Source organism: Labrus bergylta, chromosome 1 (genome assembly GCF_963930695.1).
Source record: "Labrus bergylta chromosome 1, fLabBer1.1, whole genome shotgun sequence".
NCBI lineage: Eukaryota > Metazoa > Chordata > Actinopteri > Labriformes > Labridae > Labrus > Labrus bergylta.
This window is the reverse complement of record NC_089195.1, coordinates 18,805,330-18,818,355: the sequence shown is the minus strand read 5'-3', so window position 1 is coordinate 18,818,355 and position 13,026 is coordinate 18,805,330. Positions and strand designations below refer to the sequence as shown.

Below are 13,026 nucleotides of genomic sequence, written 5' to 3'. Positions count from 1 at the left end.
AAACATTGGTTACCATTACCAGAGTCTAATGATCTAATGATTAGTATGACTGTTACCATTCTCAGAGTCTTCACTATCAGAGGAGTCGCTGCTGCCAGAAGATGATGTCTCGGTCTTCACTTTTGTCATGTTTGACATTTCCGAAGGCTTCTCTGCTCAACAAAACACACAACAATCAGAAAATTAACACTGAGAAAAAAAAAAAAAAAGGTTTTAGAGTGAAAGTTAATTAACTGTGACCCAAACAGCCTACCTGACAGCTTCTTCTTCTTCTTGAGGCAGCTGGAGACGTATTTCTCCAGCTCTCTCAGCGTGGAGGGCTTCAGGGTCTCAAAGTCGATCTCTATCTCGTCTGGGTTGGAGTTCTTCAGTGATGGCTCTCGTGTCTGGATTATGTGCACAACGCGGCCCAGCTTGTCACCGGGCAGCTTGTTGATATCCAGGCTCAGCTGGCGCTTCTCCTCATACGACATCGGCTTGCCCCTTTCAGCGGATCCCGCCCCAAACACATCTGCAGAGGGAAGAATGACAGCAGGTTAATACTGGGCCCTTGTTTAGGACATAAACCGTTATGTTAGCATCTCTATAACACACGTACCCACGTCATCCTCTGCTTCAAGAGCGGCCGAAGGGACCAGAGGGGTCGGCCCGGGTGGAAGGGCCACAGCTGGGCGGCTGTTTTTAACTCCTTCTTTCTTACTGAGAATGACAAAAGAATAAGATTAACTCCTGATAACGTGGATACAGTAACATCACTTATCTTTCTACTTCTGGAATACCCACCCAGGCTTTTTCCTTTCCTTCTTTGTAACTATTGGCTCCTTGCTGCTCTTGTTTTTCTTACAAGTCTGAATAGTCACATGGGGAGGGCTCTCCACAGGCTCCTCTGGTCCACTCTTCTTCTTGTACTTTTCTTTCTTCTTCTCCTTCTCCTTCTCCTTCTCCTTCTTCTCCCTCTCTTTCTTCTTGGGCTTACTGACTGGAGGTTGGGAAAGAGCTGCCAGCTGCTCATGAACGGCTTTAAGCTAAAGGACACAAACACACACAGTCAGCGTTGTGATCTTATGGGACAAAGAGATAGTAGCATGCAAATTTGTTTCTTGGAGCTTCAGCGTTCACCCACAGTCGGTAAAGCTGCTCTGCATGGCCCACCCACCTGTCGTGTCTCATTAGCCTCCCTCCCCCTTCATTTTCCATCCTCTAACCTGTTCCTGTAACTCCGCCAATCGCTGTTGCCTTTCATGCTCCGAGTCTCCCCCCGAGGACTCCGATTCAGAGGAAGTGGAGCTTTCGTCCTCAAAGACGGCAGAAGGAGGCGGGACTTGTCGAGTGGAGGGGGCAGGGTGGAGGGCCGTTGACGGGGTGGGAACAGGGACGAGCTCCTCTGGCTCATCGGGCATTTTGGCAAAACGCATCTCAAACACGTCCTGTTGGAAAGAAGCATAGCAGGACAACAGTGAGCTCAACTTGAACAGTGGCAGGACAAGTGCAATTATTTGACATTACTCTTATCTCAACGTTCATCGTTCCCTGGGCACTAGGCCAGGCCGACATTTTTTGGGCTGATTACGATATCGATATTGGAGAGAAAAAAAATCAGATACCGATTTATCAGCCGATATCTTTATCAAACACTTGTGGATGAAATACATCATAACATAGACAACATGGTCACTCAACTGGAAAGTAACTGGGCATGTGCATGCCAGTTGAGAGTTTGAATGCTAGTTGTAATCCATATAGCACACTCTGCTGGTGACAGCCAGAAACAGAAGTGCTACTATAATTCAACGCTAGTCATATGAAATGCTATTTAACTGGTAAATAAATCGAGTAATATCGGTGCATATCTGCTGAAAAATAAGACAATTCCGATAGTCACTAGATGCATATTGGCCGATTTTATCGGCTGGCCAATGTATCGATCGGGCTCTACTGGGTACCATAGTACATGTATTCAGTCCTGGTCATACAGTCTTCTATACATGGATGTGTTAATCTATACGATGTGTTTGATTACCTGTAATTTGCGTGCCATGCCGACCACATCATGGTCAGGGGGATTGTACTTGTAACAGTTTGAGAACATCAACCGGACATCTGCAGCAAATTCTTGAGCGTCTCTGTACTGTCGGCTGTCCAACTTTTTCTGAAGGAGACAGAAGAAAAACACTGTTGTGATTAAAACTTTCCCATTCTTTCAGCATTGAAACACTTTTCATCCTTTGATGTAATCTAACACAAAGTTGTGTAGAAAGGATAGTGGTTTTTAAACTCAAATATTAAAGATCTCAAGATATGAAATACCGTTGTTCCCTCTAAAGTGTATCTAGTAAAGCAAGCAGGATGCTTTTTATTCATATGAACACAAATATTTAACCCTTTGAACTCTGAGAAAATAAAGCACTAGTACCTACGTTGGCATTTTCTGCTTATTGTGAAATCAGTTAATGTGGTGTTATCAAATGTTTAATATTCTATGAATCTGTACAAACAAAACTGAAAAGTTATACAAGTTAATAAACCATAATAACAGATGACAGCACTGAAACTGTCATCAATTTAAAAAACTGCAAAAAATACTGACATGTTTTTCATCAAATTCTGCTTAAACATCAGAACTTAAGATATTCCATGAAGAAAGTGTAGAAACATAAACCAAATACTTCTTTGACACTTCAGAAGTTATTTAAACAACGCAATTTTTATTTTGGGATTTTTTTTTAATACATATGATCATTTGTATGAGCAGAATGGAAAGGTGCTTTAAATTTATATCTGCAATAGAAATGCAGAGCCTGGATAAATACACATTTTGAAGTTCTTGTCTATGTAAAGGTGATGTTTGATGAAAAAAACCTAACAATTTATCACTTGTTCTCATTAAACCTAATAAAATCACCTTGATGGTGCTGAGGTCCATTGGGTGTTTGATGATGTCATGGTAGTCGTGGAGACCTAAAGCTTTAACATCTACAGGCTTGTAAAAGGGCCAGGCATATCCTACGTGCTTCTTGGATAGCATCTCTTTGACGAGGCGTCCACAGGAACGTATCTGGTCCTGTCGCTTCTGCGTCACAGTCCCCCCGGTCTCTAAAACTCCTCCCAGGTGGTGCTGGGAGTCTGGCTGCGACGTTTCTTTTTTGGGTTGCTTGGGTGGGCGAATGCTTTCTCGACGTGGCCGAGTCTCAGCAGAGACAGGAGATGATTCACTGAGCTGGTCGTTGGCTGTGGGTGTGGTGGTGTCAGCTTTCCTCTTCTGGCTCTTCCTTTGATGCTTGAACAGGCAGGGATCAGATGTTATGGATAAATCAAATTGTGGTTCATAAAAATGGCTGCTGACTTCTACTTACCTTAACAAGTGCGGGGGAGCTCTGCAGCAACGGGGCCGCCTGATGGAGACCTTGGTTTTTCAAGGCCGAAGAGAGAACAGACGTTATTCCCTGTGCTAGGACGTCAGGAGTTGAGAGGGGAAAAGAGGGTCCCAGATGCGGTGCATGGGCGGCGGGTGTAGGAGGCACACGTGGGGGCTGAGGCTGGATCAGAGGCTGTGTCAGAGGTTGGGCCAGGGGCAGGACTGGAGGCAGGGTCAGGGGGGGAGGGGCTTGGGCAGCGGGCACGACGCGGGTCTGTGGGGTCGTAGAAGGGGAAGAGAAGCCTCTTGTATGGGGGGTGGTGGAGGGGGAGGATGAGTCTTGTCCTGAATCAGACTTGGATATCAGAGCTGTTAGGAGGGGGAAAAAAAAAGAAAAAATTCACACCAGTTCAATCACAGATGTTTGCCTCCCCCAATGAGTCAAATTGAAGTTAACTTTCATATTGTGTCTTACTAAGTGACAGTGCAACTGTGGCCAGGACACAGAATACATTTCTACATTCAATATTTTTGTCAGCAGAAGTTTACCTTAAAAAAAAATCAACAACAACTGCATGAGCAGGCTACATTAAACACCAGAGGACAAGTGAGTCATCAGTTATAACACTCATTACGCTTACAAATACTGTGATGAAGATTTAAATCCATTACAGCACATATCCTGTAGAAGCCCCAAATAGACTGAAAGAGATGCACTGCGAGAGAACACAACCACTTAATGTTGCTGTTATTTGCTGCAACTTGGGAGAGGGGAGGACTCCAATAATTCACTTTCATTATAAACACTCATACTCGATCTGACATGATGAGGAGGCGGTGCCCTGTGATCAGTTAGCGGCTGGCTGTGCTCTCAGTCTCAGCTAGACATACAGAAGGGCCTGGTGTTTCAGTCTGAGCCGTTGTATTTAACGAATCACCATTTAATGCTACTTTTATAATCCCACCACTGTAGCTCGTAGTTTTTAGCAATCCGTGTTGTATTGTGTGTGTGTGCGCTACAACCAAACGTGTGTGTTTAAACCGAGGATGACGGTATGGCAAAAATGCATCTCGTGGCAGAATCTTGTATCGGTTCCGGTATTGATACTGGTTAACCGCCGGCTGCAGTTGGACCAGTTTATCATTTATTTATTTTTGGTTCACAATGTAATGACATTTGTAATGACATTTATCTGACTGCTTGATTGATGAAAACGTAGCCATGTGCAGTAATGTAGAAAATTGAAGATGCAACCCATGCTGATGCATCGTTATATTGAAAATACCAATAATACACACAAACCCAATCCCAACCTCCTTCACGTTGTCACTACTGAAAGGAACAAACTGTCAAATGTTGATATTTTGAAGCTTGTATTACATCACAAACACGTACATGTCTCCCGTCTGCCCCCTCGGCGTCCCTTGGTGACCACAGCGATCTCCTTCTCCTCCTGCGGCATCTCTGTGATCTTATGAAGAAAGACCTTTTCCAATGTCTTGGCCATCAGGACAATGTCGTCCCCAGGCTGAAATCACAACAGAAGCACATGTTTAGACGATGTCTTTTTACAGATGAGGCACATGATGACACGTGAGCAGCGGCTGACCTTGTTGTAGATGTAGCAGTTAGTGAACATTGTGTTGAAGTCTTGGATACACTCCTGGGCGTTCCAGTAGTAGTTGTTCTCCAGACGTTTTTTTATCGTGCCCATGTCCATTGGGATCTTGATGATCTTATAGTAGTCCTTAAAAAAGAAAAAGAGCAAGTAGAGGGATAAAATAGTATAACATCTCGAGTGAAGTAATTGAGGTAAAGTCCTGTTTATATGTTGAGGCATCTTTTTAACCTCTTCACTATTGTATTTAGTACTGTGTAAGTACAATTGTGTGTGTCCATGTTCACATTTTCTCTGCTCTGTCTGAGGAGAACTCTCACACTGCTTTAAATGTGAGCTTAGGGTCAATTGTGTTTCCTAACTTTATTACCAAAGATACACCAGGTCAATTTAAAAACTTGATCACAATTCACTGTACTCGTGAGTGTAAATGTTATTAACTGTAGTTGCATGCTTACTGCTTATTCTTCTGGTCTTATAATCTATGTATTTTTTCTTCGTTGTTTTTGGTCTTTTTTTTGTCTCTTATTCATTTTAATTGTACTCTTGACGTCATTGTAAAGGCTTGCCCTCAATGATTTCTCAAGAATAAAAAAAGGTAAAATAAAAATAAATAAAACATTTTTAATTGATTGATAAGATCGAGGTACATACGTATGCAAAGTATAATATTGATCATACTGTATAATGTGAGTTTGGAGGGCCTGATCTGTATGTCACTTCACTCTTAATGTCAGCTTTACTGAAATCAAATCTTTGTCCAACAGGTGACTTCTTCTGTTCAATAAAAAAAAAAACCTCAGCAGTTAGTTTAGGTACTAGCTTGTCAACATTAAATTGATGCAACACAACAGATAAATATCAACCACTGAAATTGGTGCATGGCATATCATTTGCGGATGGGGCGATATTTGTTAACAGGGCGAATATCAGCCCATACTTATGTTTAACTGATCTTAACATGTCTCCCTAGTAACCGCTGCCAATTTAGGTATTCCATGTCTCTAAACATGTGGCTACTTCTAGAGTAGTAATTAAAATAAGTGTGGCTGTTTTAGATGCTTTCTGTGTGTGTTATGGAAGATAAAATATATTAAGGGGCAAATTAAACACAGTGACTCACAGGTAAACCGAGTTTGATGGCATCTACAGGACTCTGGAAGGGCCATGCGAAGTTGTGTTTCCATAATGTCTTCAACACCTCTTTGAGCAGGAACTGAAAATGAGCAAAAAAATACAAAATTCAATCAATTTAAAGTCTTAACACCCAGCACAGTGAAAAGTGAGTGAAACAGATATGTGCGTACCTGTAGCTGGTTGGTCTGTCGTTTGGGTCTGGAGGGGTTCCATGTTTCGGGGGGTGGCGGGTTGAAAGAGAGAGGGGGTGGGGCAGAGGGAGGGTTCTGGCTGCTGCCTGCCTCCAGTCCGTCTCCCATAGCAAAGCGGGGTTTCAGTTGCTGAGCCGACAGGTTGGGCAGATTGGACCTGGCAGGGGCAGGTGGGACTGGGGGAGCCCCCCTCAGGCCATTACTCTCCTTACTCGACTCTCTAGAAGGAAAATTAACAAATGCTTTTAGCACTTCTGTTGTGAAACAAACTTTCTCTGAAAACAAATCTCAGCCAGTCTCAGTATCACACCTCAACTCTGAAACCAGCCGACTCTCCCATCGGGTCAGTTCAAGTCATTTTCACTGTCAGTGTCACCAAAAAGCCTCTGCTTCAGAGGCAATCATATATCAAGAAAATGTTTCCTTTTTCAAGAACAACACTGTTTCATCCTCAGCATCGAAACCATGCAAACCAGACATCTTATGTTGCGTCTTTGTAACAGGTCCCGACAGTTGAGTAAAAAATGTTTGTCGTGAATGCAGTTCACTCGCTCACGTGATCATTTGACAGAAATATGTATTTGTCTGTCACTCATACACCCCCACAAAAAAAACCTCCACGAATCAACATGAATTGCACAAGTTGGCCAAAGCGACTAATTTGCATGCATGTAGTATGCTTTTCAATCATCAAGTACAAATGAACATCAAATCACTGGATTCAATTGCCAGCCAGTTATATAACTCAGCAGGACTGCTATGTTGATGCAAGTTAGACTGTAATTGCTTTATTTTTTTATTAAACAAATGAATGATATTATATTTCATAAGTAGAAATGGAAATGACTAACTTTAGTAATAAATGGTTGCTGGGGGGTAGCTTGACATAGTTGAACTATGATTTTTATTGATTGATTGATTTTATCTTTTAAATGAATAATAAAACAGGTAATGAAAGAAGAGTTCTTATTTCGCATTCATTTTAACAATAAATCTAAACTGGGCAATAATTTGTGCAAAAATCAACTCCTGAATTACAGAACATTACCTGGACAACAATTTTGGATTCAAACTCTGAAGTATTTGTTTTGAATCTGCCTTATTCTGGTCATTTAAACTGGTCCTAACTGACTAGAATTAAAATATATATATATATATATATATATATATATATATATATATATAAATAATTTGTAATGAATATAGCTATGCACATTTGTGTTTCACCATGATAAACTTTTAACCCCACAATGTTTTTCCGACATTCTGATCATCATTTGGCTTTTCTGCACTGTAAAGCAATCTTGATCCAGTGGTAACCTCCGGTTTGTCAGGAGGCTAATGGACCACCTTAACTCCAGCTCTTTGCCTGTTGTTAGGTCGACCGGGAGTTTGATAGTCAGCATTTCCAATATGGCAACCGGCATGGAAGGGCTTCAATAACAGCCCTTTCAAAACCAATGGGTGATGTCACTCAGACTTAGTCCATGTTCAGTGTTTCCCCTACCACTATACTCGTGGGGCGGCCCGCCCCCCCAACGGCACCCCCCGCCCCCCTTGATGGTCAAGTTCATTTTATTTTCTATATAGCGCCAGATCACAACAGAAGTCATAAGGATACCTTTCCTATAGAACAGGTCTATACCTCCTCCTTTTATTAAACAAACTTAATTGCCTTATGTTATTTACCTTATTTACCTTATTTACACGATGGCATGTCATTTCTGTCTCTACATGGTCGCGCGTTGTTTAGGTGGGGGTTGTTTCTGCTGTATAAATCCAATGAGGAAATCGTGAAACAGACTGTAGATTATAACACCATTTAATCGGCCGAGGTCAGACAACTTTACCAAACACGCATGCTTACAAATCGCTGACAAAGTAACAGTGTTCACAGTGCTGCTTATATTCTGTTAAAAGGTGCAACCCACAAATTCCTTTCTATTTGGGTACATCACTATAAAACAATAAAGATGACATGACACTGATTTGTATACGTAACAGATGTAGACTCTTTGTCTAGAAAACAGTTGTTGACAACATATGGTTGGCTCCTACACAAATAAAGATCTGCTACAATTTAGGTGTTTCACCCATATAAGGTTACGGCTTCAGACACCCAAAGTAGGAGTGCTAACAGGTGGTAGACAGACTTAAATAGTACATTTCACAAAGTTACCAAGATGAATGAATTTCATGAAAATTCGTACTAACACACGTTTACAATTCTCCTCTGCTCTCTGTCGCGCACGGCAGAGTTCCACCCCGACACACACACACACACACACATTTCAATTCAAGAGTTGACTTTTATTTTGAAGTGGCAGCTCCTAAACTCTGAAACAGTCTTCCCCAGAACAACAGGTCTGCCAAATGTGTTTGAACTACATAAAAGAGTCTTTAGAAGCTGTTTAAAACATCAGAGCTTTCCTACATTTAGTCAGACCTTGTACCATGTTTGAATGTGTGCTGATATGTGTGATGTGTTGGGATTTTACTTGTGCACTCTCCTGTATGTGAAGCACGACTTTTGAAAGTAGCATTCCCTCAGTGCTCGGTCTGCACCCACCCCCCTCCCCTCTGTGCTCCCTCAAAGCCATTCCCCTCACTCACATGCACGAGCGCTGTTGCTCCAGAAGCCAGTAAGGAGAGTAATGGCCTGCTCAGCTCATCGCTTGCAACTTTATCATAATTTATGTGGAAAAAAACCAAAACGTGACTATTTAACTACTGACAATGGCCAACGCTAAACTCACAGTATAAACTCGTTCTCTTCCCCATGCGTGCACGTGTGGGCACGTGCACGCATGGGGAAGAGAACGAGCAGGGAGAGAGGGAGGCATGATTGGTTCATCAAAGTGGTACCCCGTGGCAGACATTGATCAAGTTATTACATGCTTACAACCGCTACAGATGACGGATTTTCGTCACAATTTCAATCAAAATCTTAAAAAGTATATCTGGAGAAAATGACCAACCCTGCCTTTAGTATGAATATAATTATCTGTAATGCCCAAAGTCCCCCCAGGATATAAGTATTTCTGATTCTGAAGACTCACATGTTTGATGCTTTACAGCTGTGGTCTATTCCTATTGGGTGATCATTTCTCAGTCGGTGAGGTGGCGATTCCGAGATGTAACACCGGAGGTCGGTCAGTGGGACGTGTGTGTGCAAGGACACCACAACACACAGGTTAGAGGCCAAGTGTCACACCTGGGAGAGAGACAGAAAAAGTTGTTCAGTATCTTATAACAGGGTGTTGAATAACTTCAAATGAAGTTTGTCAGCTTTTAAGGAGAAATTACACATTTTCAGTCAAAACAGCCTACTTGATCTAAAATGCAACAATAATGCAAATGAAACATTTTTTTACAACCCCATGAGCCCCACATATAGAACGGGATCTTTTCATTAGAAAATTTGAAACTTTATTTCAAGCATATACTTTAAATTCAAGCCCATTCCTAACTTTAAAAAAAATTAAAGTAAAAATATAGCATTTTAGACAATGAAGATGTTATACAGTCCCTGAATACAGTGCCAAAAATACTACAAGGTAGATTTAAGAACATGCAGCGCCACAGGAAGCTGTGATCAGGTAAGATACTTTAAGTGTTTTGATTCAGCAGTGACAAATACAAATGTTGTATCTTTTCATGAAATGTTAAAAGTTGGATGGTGTTGGGATTAGACATGTAGCTCCTTTTTCCAACCTGTTCATCAAGGTTGCATCTCTTTTGTTCCTTCTTCCTGTGCAATATTCAAAAGATGTTGTTTTTTTTCTTCTTCTGGTAATAACCCTTGACCAACCGGAAATATGAACTGAGACTTCGATAACACACTAATTACGAGCTGTTATAGAGCATCGCCTTACTTCCTGACTGATGTTACTATACTCCTGTAGCACAATTATCCATTTCCATATGCAAGCAAGAAACTGATGATTCTGCTGAAAAATGAGTTTCCAGGACTATGTTCCTCCAAGCTGAGGACAAATAGGACCACATGAACACATGAATGACCCTGCACGTGGAAAGTTTGTATGTTTTCCTTTCTTTATCTGACAGAGGCTATTGGGTGGAAATGTTGTTACCTGAGGAAGTTACAACTGTTTGGTTTCTTTGCTTCTTTTGAAGATATTTCTCTGAAACATTTATGATACAGGGATAGCTTTTGTTCACCTGCCCACTTTTATTTGACTTGTCATATGAGAGTAAAGCACGCTGCTCTTAAAGAGCGCTAAAATACTATGGATGGAGTTGCATACATTCATTTTACATAACACTGATTAGTTCTTTATATAGATAGCGGTGAGGGAAAGAGAACGTCGATGAGCGATCTGCATTGACTTTCGTGAAAGAGAGAGCGGTGCACTTTGCTGTCTGTTTATGAACTCGACTCAACAGAAACAGTCTGTTCTTGCTTGTAAGTCAATAAAGAGACAATATAGACCAGAAAGAGACTTTCATCACTGCCTCCTGTCTTATCTGTGTTTGCTTCTAAGATGAGTCCGTATGAATAGGAAATCATTTTGCAGCTATGAAATCAGACAGTGACTACCTCAGCAGAAGCAGTGTCAGTCACTATGGAGGAGATCGATGAAGAAAAGGCGGTCATAAATCAGTGGGAAGTTGTCTGACTTTTACCTTGGTGAAAGCTGAGTTCCTGTCCTTCTGTTGTTGCCCCCTCTGTCCCGTCAACAGAACCCTCAGTCCTGCTGCTGGCCAGAGGAACATGATGTGCTTGCAAGCATGTTAGCTTGATAAATAGGGGCGCATACAGATTTCTTTTTTTTTTTTTTTAAATGGGGCTGCCCAACTGAGGCCCCTCTAATGCAGGGGTGGCATGAAGTTTGTGATACACATAAAAGCCAATTTATATACCCTTTCTATCCCAACTAATCAAAATCTAACTACACTATTTCTCACACACGAATATACCGCAGCACAATGGACCCTTACATTATATTTTTAAAAAGTGTATAGACGCCGTAAATTAGCTGCAACATTGCTTTGCCCCTATGCTTATGTAATCTACCTTTAAGTATTTCACAGTGTGTAACTTTCCTTTCTAGATCTTTTTAGAAATGTCAAACAATCAGTCAATACTTAAAAAACACCATGACTGCCTTTCTAATGCTGTGAGCGATTTCTTTCCCCTGATCACTGCTGAATGGTCTTCTTCAGGTCCTCATTACAAGTTGTTAAAAAGGTTCTTAACAGCTCTCTCTTTTCTGAAAAAGAAACCAAAACAAACACTGCAACACACTATGTAACTTTAAAGTACTTTTTCAGCAAACTTATTGACATTAAATATAACAGAATTTGTATTAAAACGTAATACAATATTGTAATGAACGTATCTTTAAACCTGAAGTCCCAAACTACTTCCCAATAACATTACTCATAAAATCTAACTGAGCACATCACTATGGAAACGCTTTATAAGTACCAACGAACATCAAAAAGACAAAACCTTACACAGGTTATACAGGTGTACATGTGCATAGTTAACATAAGGTGCAAAGCAATGTCGAAGCAACTTCAAATAAAAGACAACTTCTGAACAGGGAGGCGGATAAATGTGGTTTAACACAAATAAATTACTTCTACATTCATCAGCCATGTTTTATATTATTTCATATCTTGTAGCTATGATTTTGAGCAAAGATTCTTAACGACGTTGATTGTGTTATATCCATCATTACACGTAATGCCACAAATTCATTTTACAAACACTGCGTTGACAACCAACTTTGTTCAACAACTCTGCCTTGTTAACCTTTCGTGTCAGTGCAGCGCCATGTTTCCAGTGAGCAGCTGACAGCTCCACACGTAAAACCGCCGTTCAGACTACAACTACGACGGGATTGATATTCTCGAAATGACGTACGTTGCACTTCTAATGAAGTCCTGCGTAACCTACGCTGCCGAAAAGACGTAAGTTACGTCACGAATACGGCCTACGGGGCTACAAACAAACAGCCTAGCAGCTAACAGGCTAGCGCGATAGCGACCTGCAGCTAACGTGCACACTGACAGCGCGGGGTGTCCACTGCCATGAAAACAACCTTACGACACGTTTAGAATAAAGAATAAAGAAACAACATTACAATATGCACACTATAACCTAATCTCGCCTATTTAAAAGACAAGAAATCTTCTGTAGCGTGTGCCAGAACCGGTGCAAGGCCTGGTGAAGGCAGCTCATGCTCCGCTTAGAGAAGCGCACACTGACAGCGCCTGAAAAACGCCCCCGATGCCCGTTGTTAACCTTTCACCCGGTCCTTGGAGTTACAGGCATACGTTTATTATTTCAATGTAATCAATACAAACTAATAAAATGGTATTTTTTACCTTCTTCAGTCGGTTGTCAGCGCTCGCAGACCTTCCTCGCCCCAAATCTAGAACAAACAGTCCCGTTTGACGTCGAAAACGTCAGACGCAAGGGGGCGGGTCCATAGTATGTCATTCAAAATTCACCCATAGCTCCGCCCACTCTCAGCCCGTAACATCACGCAACACATTGTAATGATTTCTATCAAGTACAGGTTTGTATTTATGTTATTGTATTTTATCCAATTGATTTGTTTAAGATGGCAAAATTAATCGATTGAAAATGTCTGTGCTAATTGTGTTAAAAAAGTGTTAATTGTGTGCAGATGGTGTTGCTGTAGTTCTAACTCGCTTTTTTTATTTCTTAAAAATATTTGTATTAAATCCT

The 13,026-nt window shown here is 41.2% G+C and overlaps 1 protein-coding gene across 5 annotated transcripts in view; it reads right to left on the bottom strand.

Moving 5' to 3' along the window:
- The window catches only part of LOC109991823 (bromodomain-containing protein 4), a 29,903-nt gene extending 17,164 nt beyond the window's left edge, over positions 1 to 12,739 (bottom strand). For 3 of the 5 annotated variants that reach the window (XM_065955684.1, XM_065955694.1, XM_029279209.2), the window contains exons 1-14: positions 12,660 to 12,739; positions 9,362 to 9,516; positions 6,282 to 6,522; positions 6,098 to 6,190; positions 4,966 to 5,103; positions 4,752 to 4,884; positions 3,354 to 3,724; positions 2,903 to 3,277; positions 2,021 to 2,149; positions 1,206 to 1,427; positions 784 to 1,025; positions 599 to 699; positions 254 to 511; positions 57 to 155 (exon numbers count right to left, since the gene is read on the bottom strand). In XM_065955684.1, coding sequence (XP_065811756.1) covers positions 57 to 155; positions 254 to 511; positions 599 to 699; positions 784 to 1,025; positions 1,206 to 1,427; positions 2,021 to 2,149; positions 2,903 to 3,277; positions 3,354 to 3,724; positions 4,752 to 4,884; positions 4,966 to 5,103; positions 6,098 to 6,190; positions 6,282 to 6,410 — 2,290 coding nt within the window. In that variant the 5' untranslated portion in view covers positions 6,411 to 6,522; positions 9,362 to 9,516; positions 12,660 to 12,739. Of the gene's footprint in view, positions 1 to 56; positions 156 to 253; positions 512 to 598; positions 700 to 783; positions 1,026 to 1,205; positions 1,428 to 2,020; positions 2,150 to 2,902; positions 3,278 to 3,353; positions 3,725 to 4,751; positions 4,885 to 4,965; positions 5,104 to 6,097; positions 6,191 to 6,281; positions 6,523 to 9,361; positions 9,517 to 10,949; positions 11,537 to 12,659 lie in introns of all 5 variants that reach the window. The other 2 variants (XM_029279212.2, XM_020644231.3) reach the window with 2 other exon arrangements.
- Between the last annotated feature and the right edge of the window lie 287 nt (positions 12,740 to 13,026).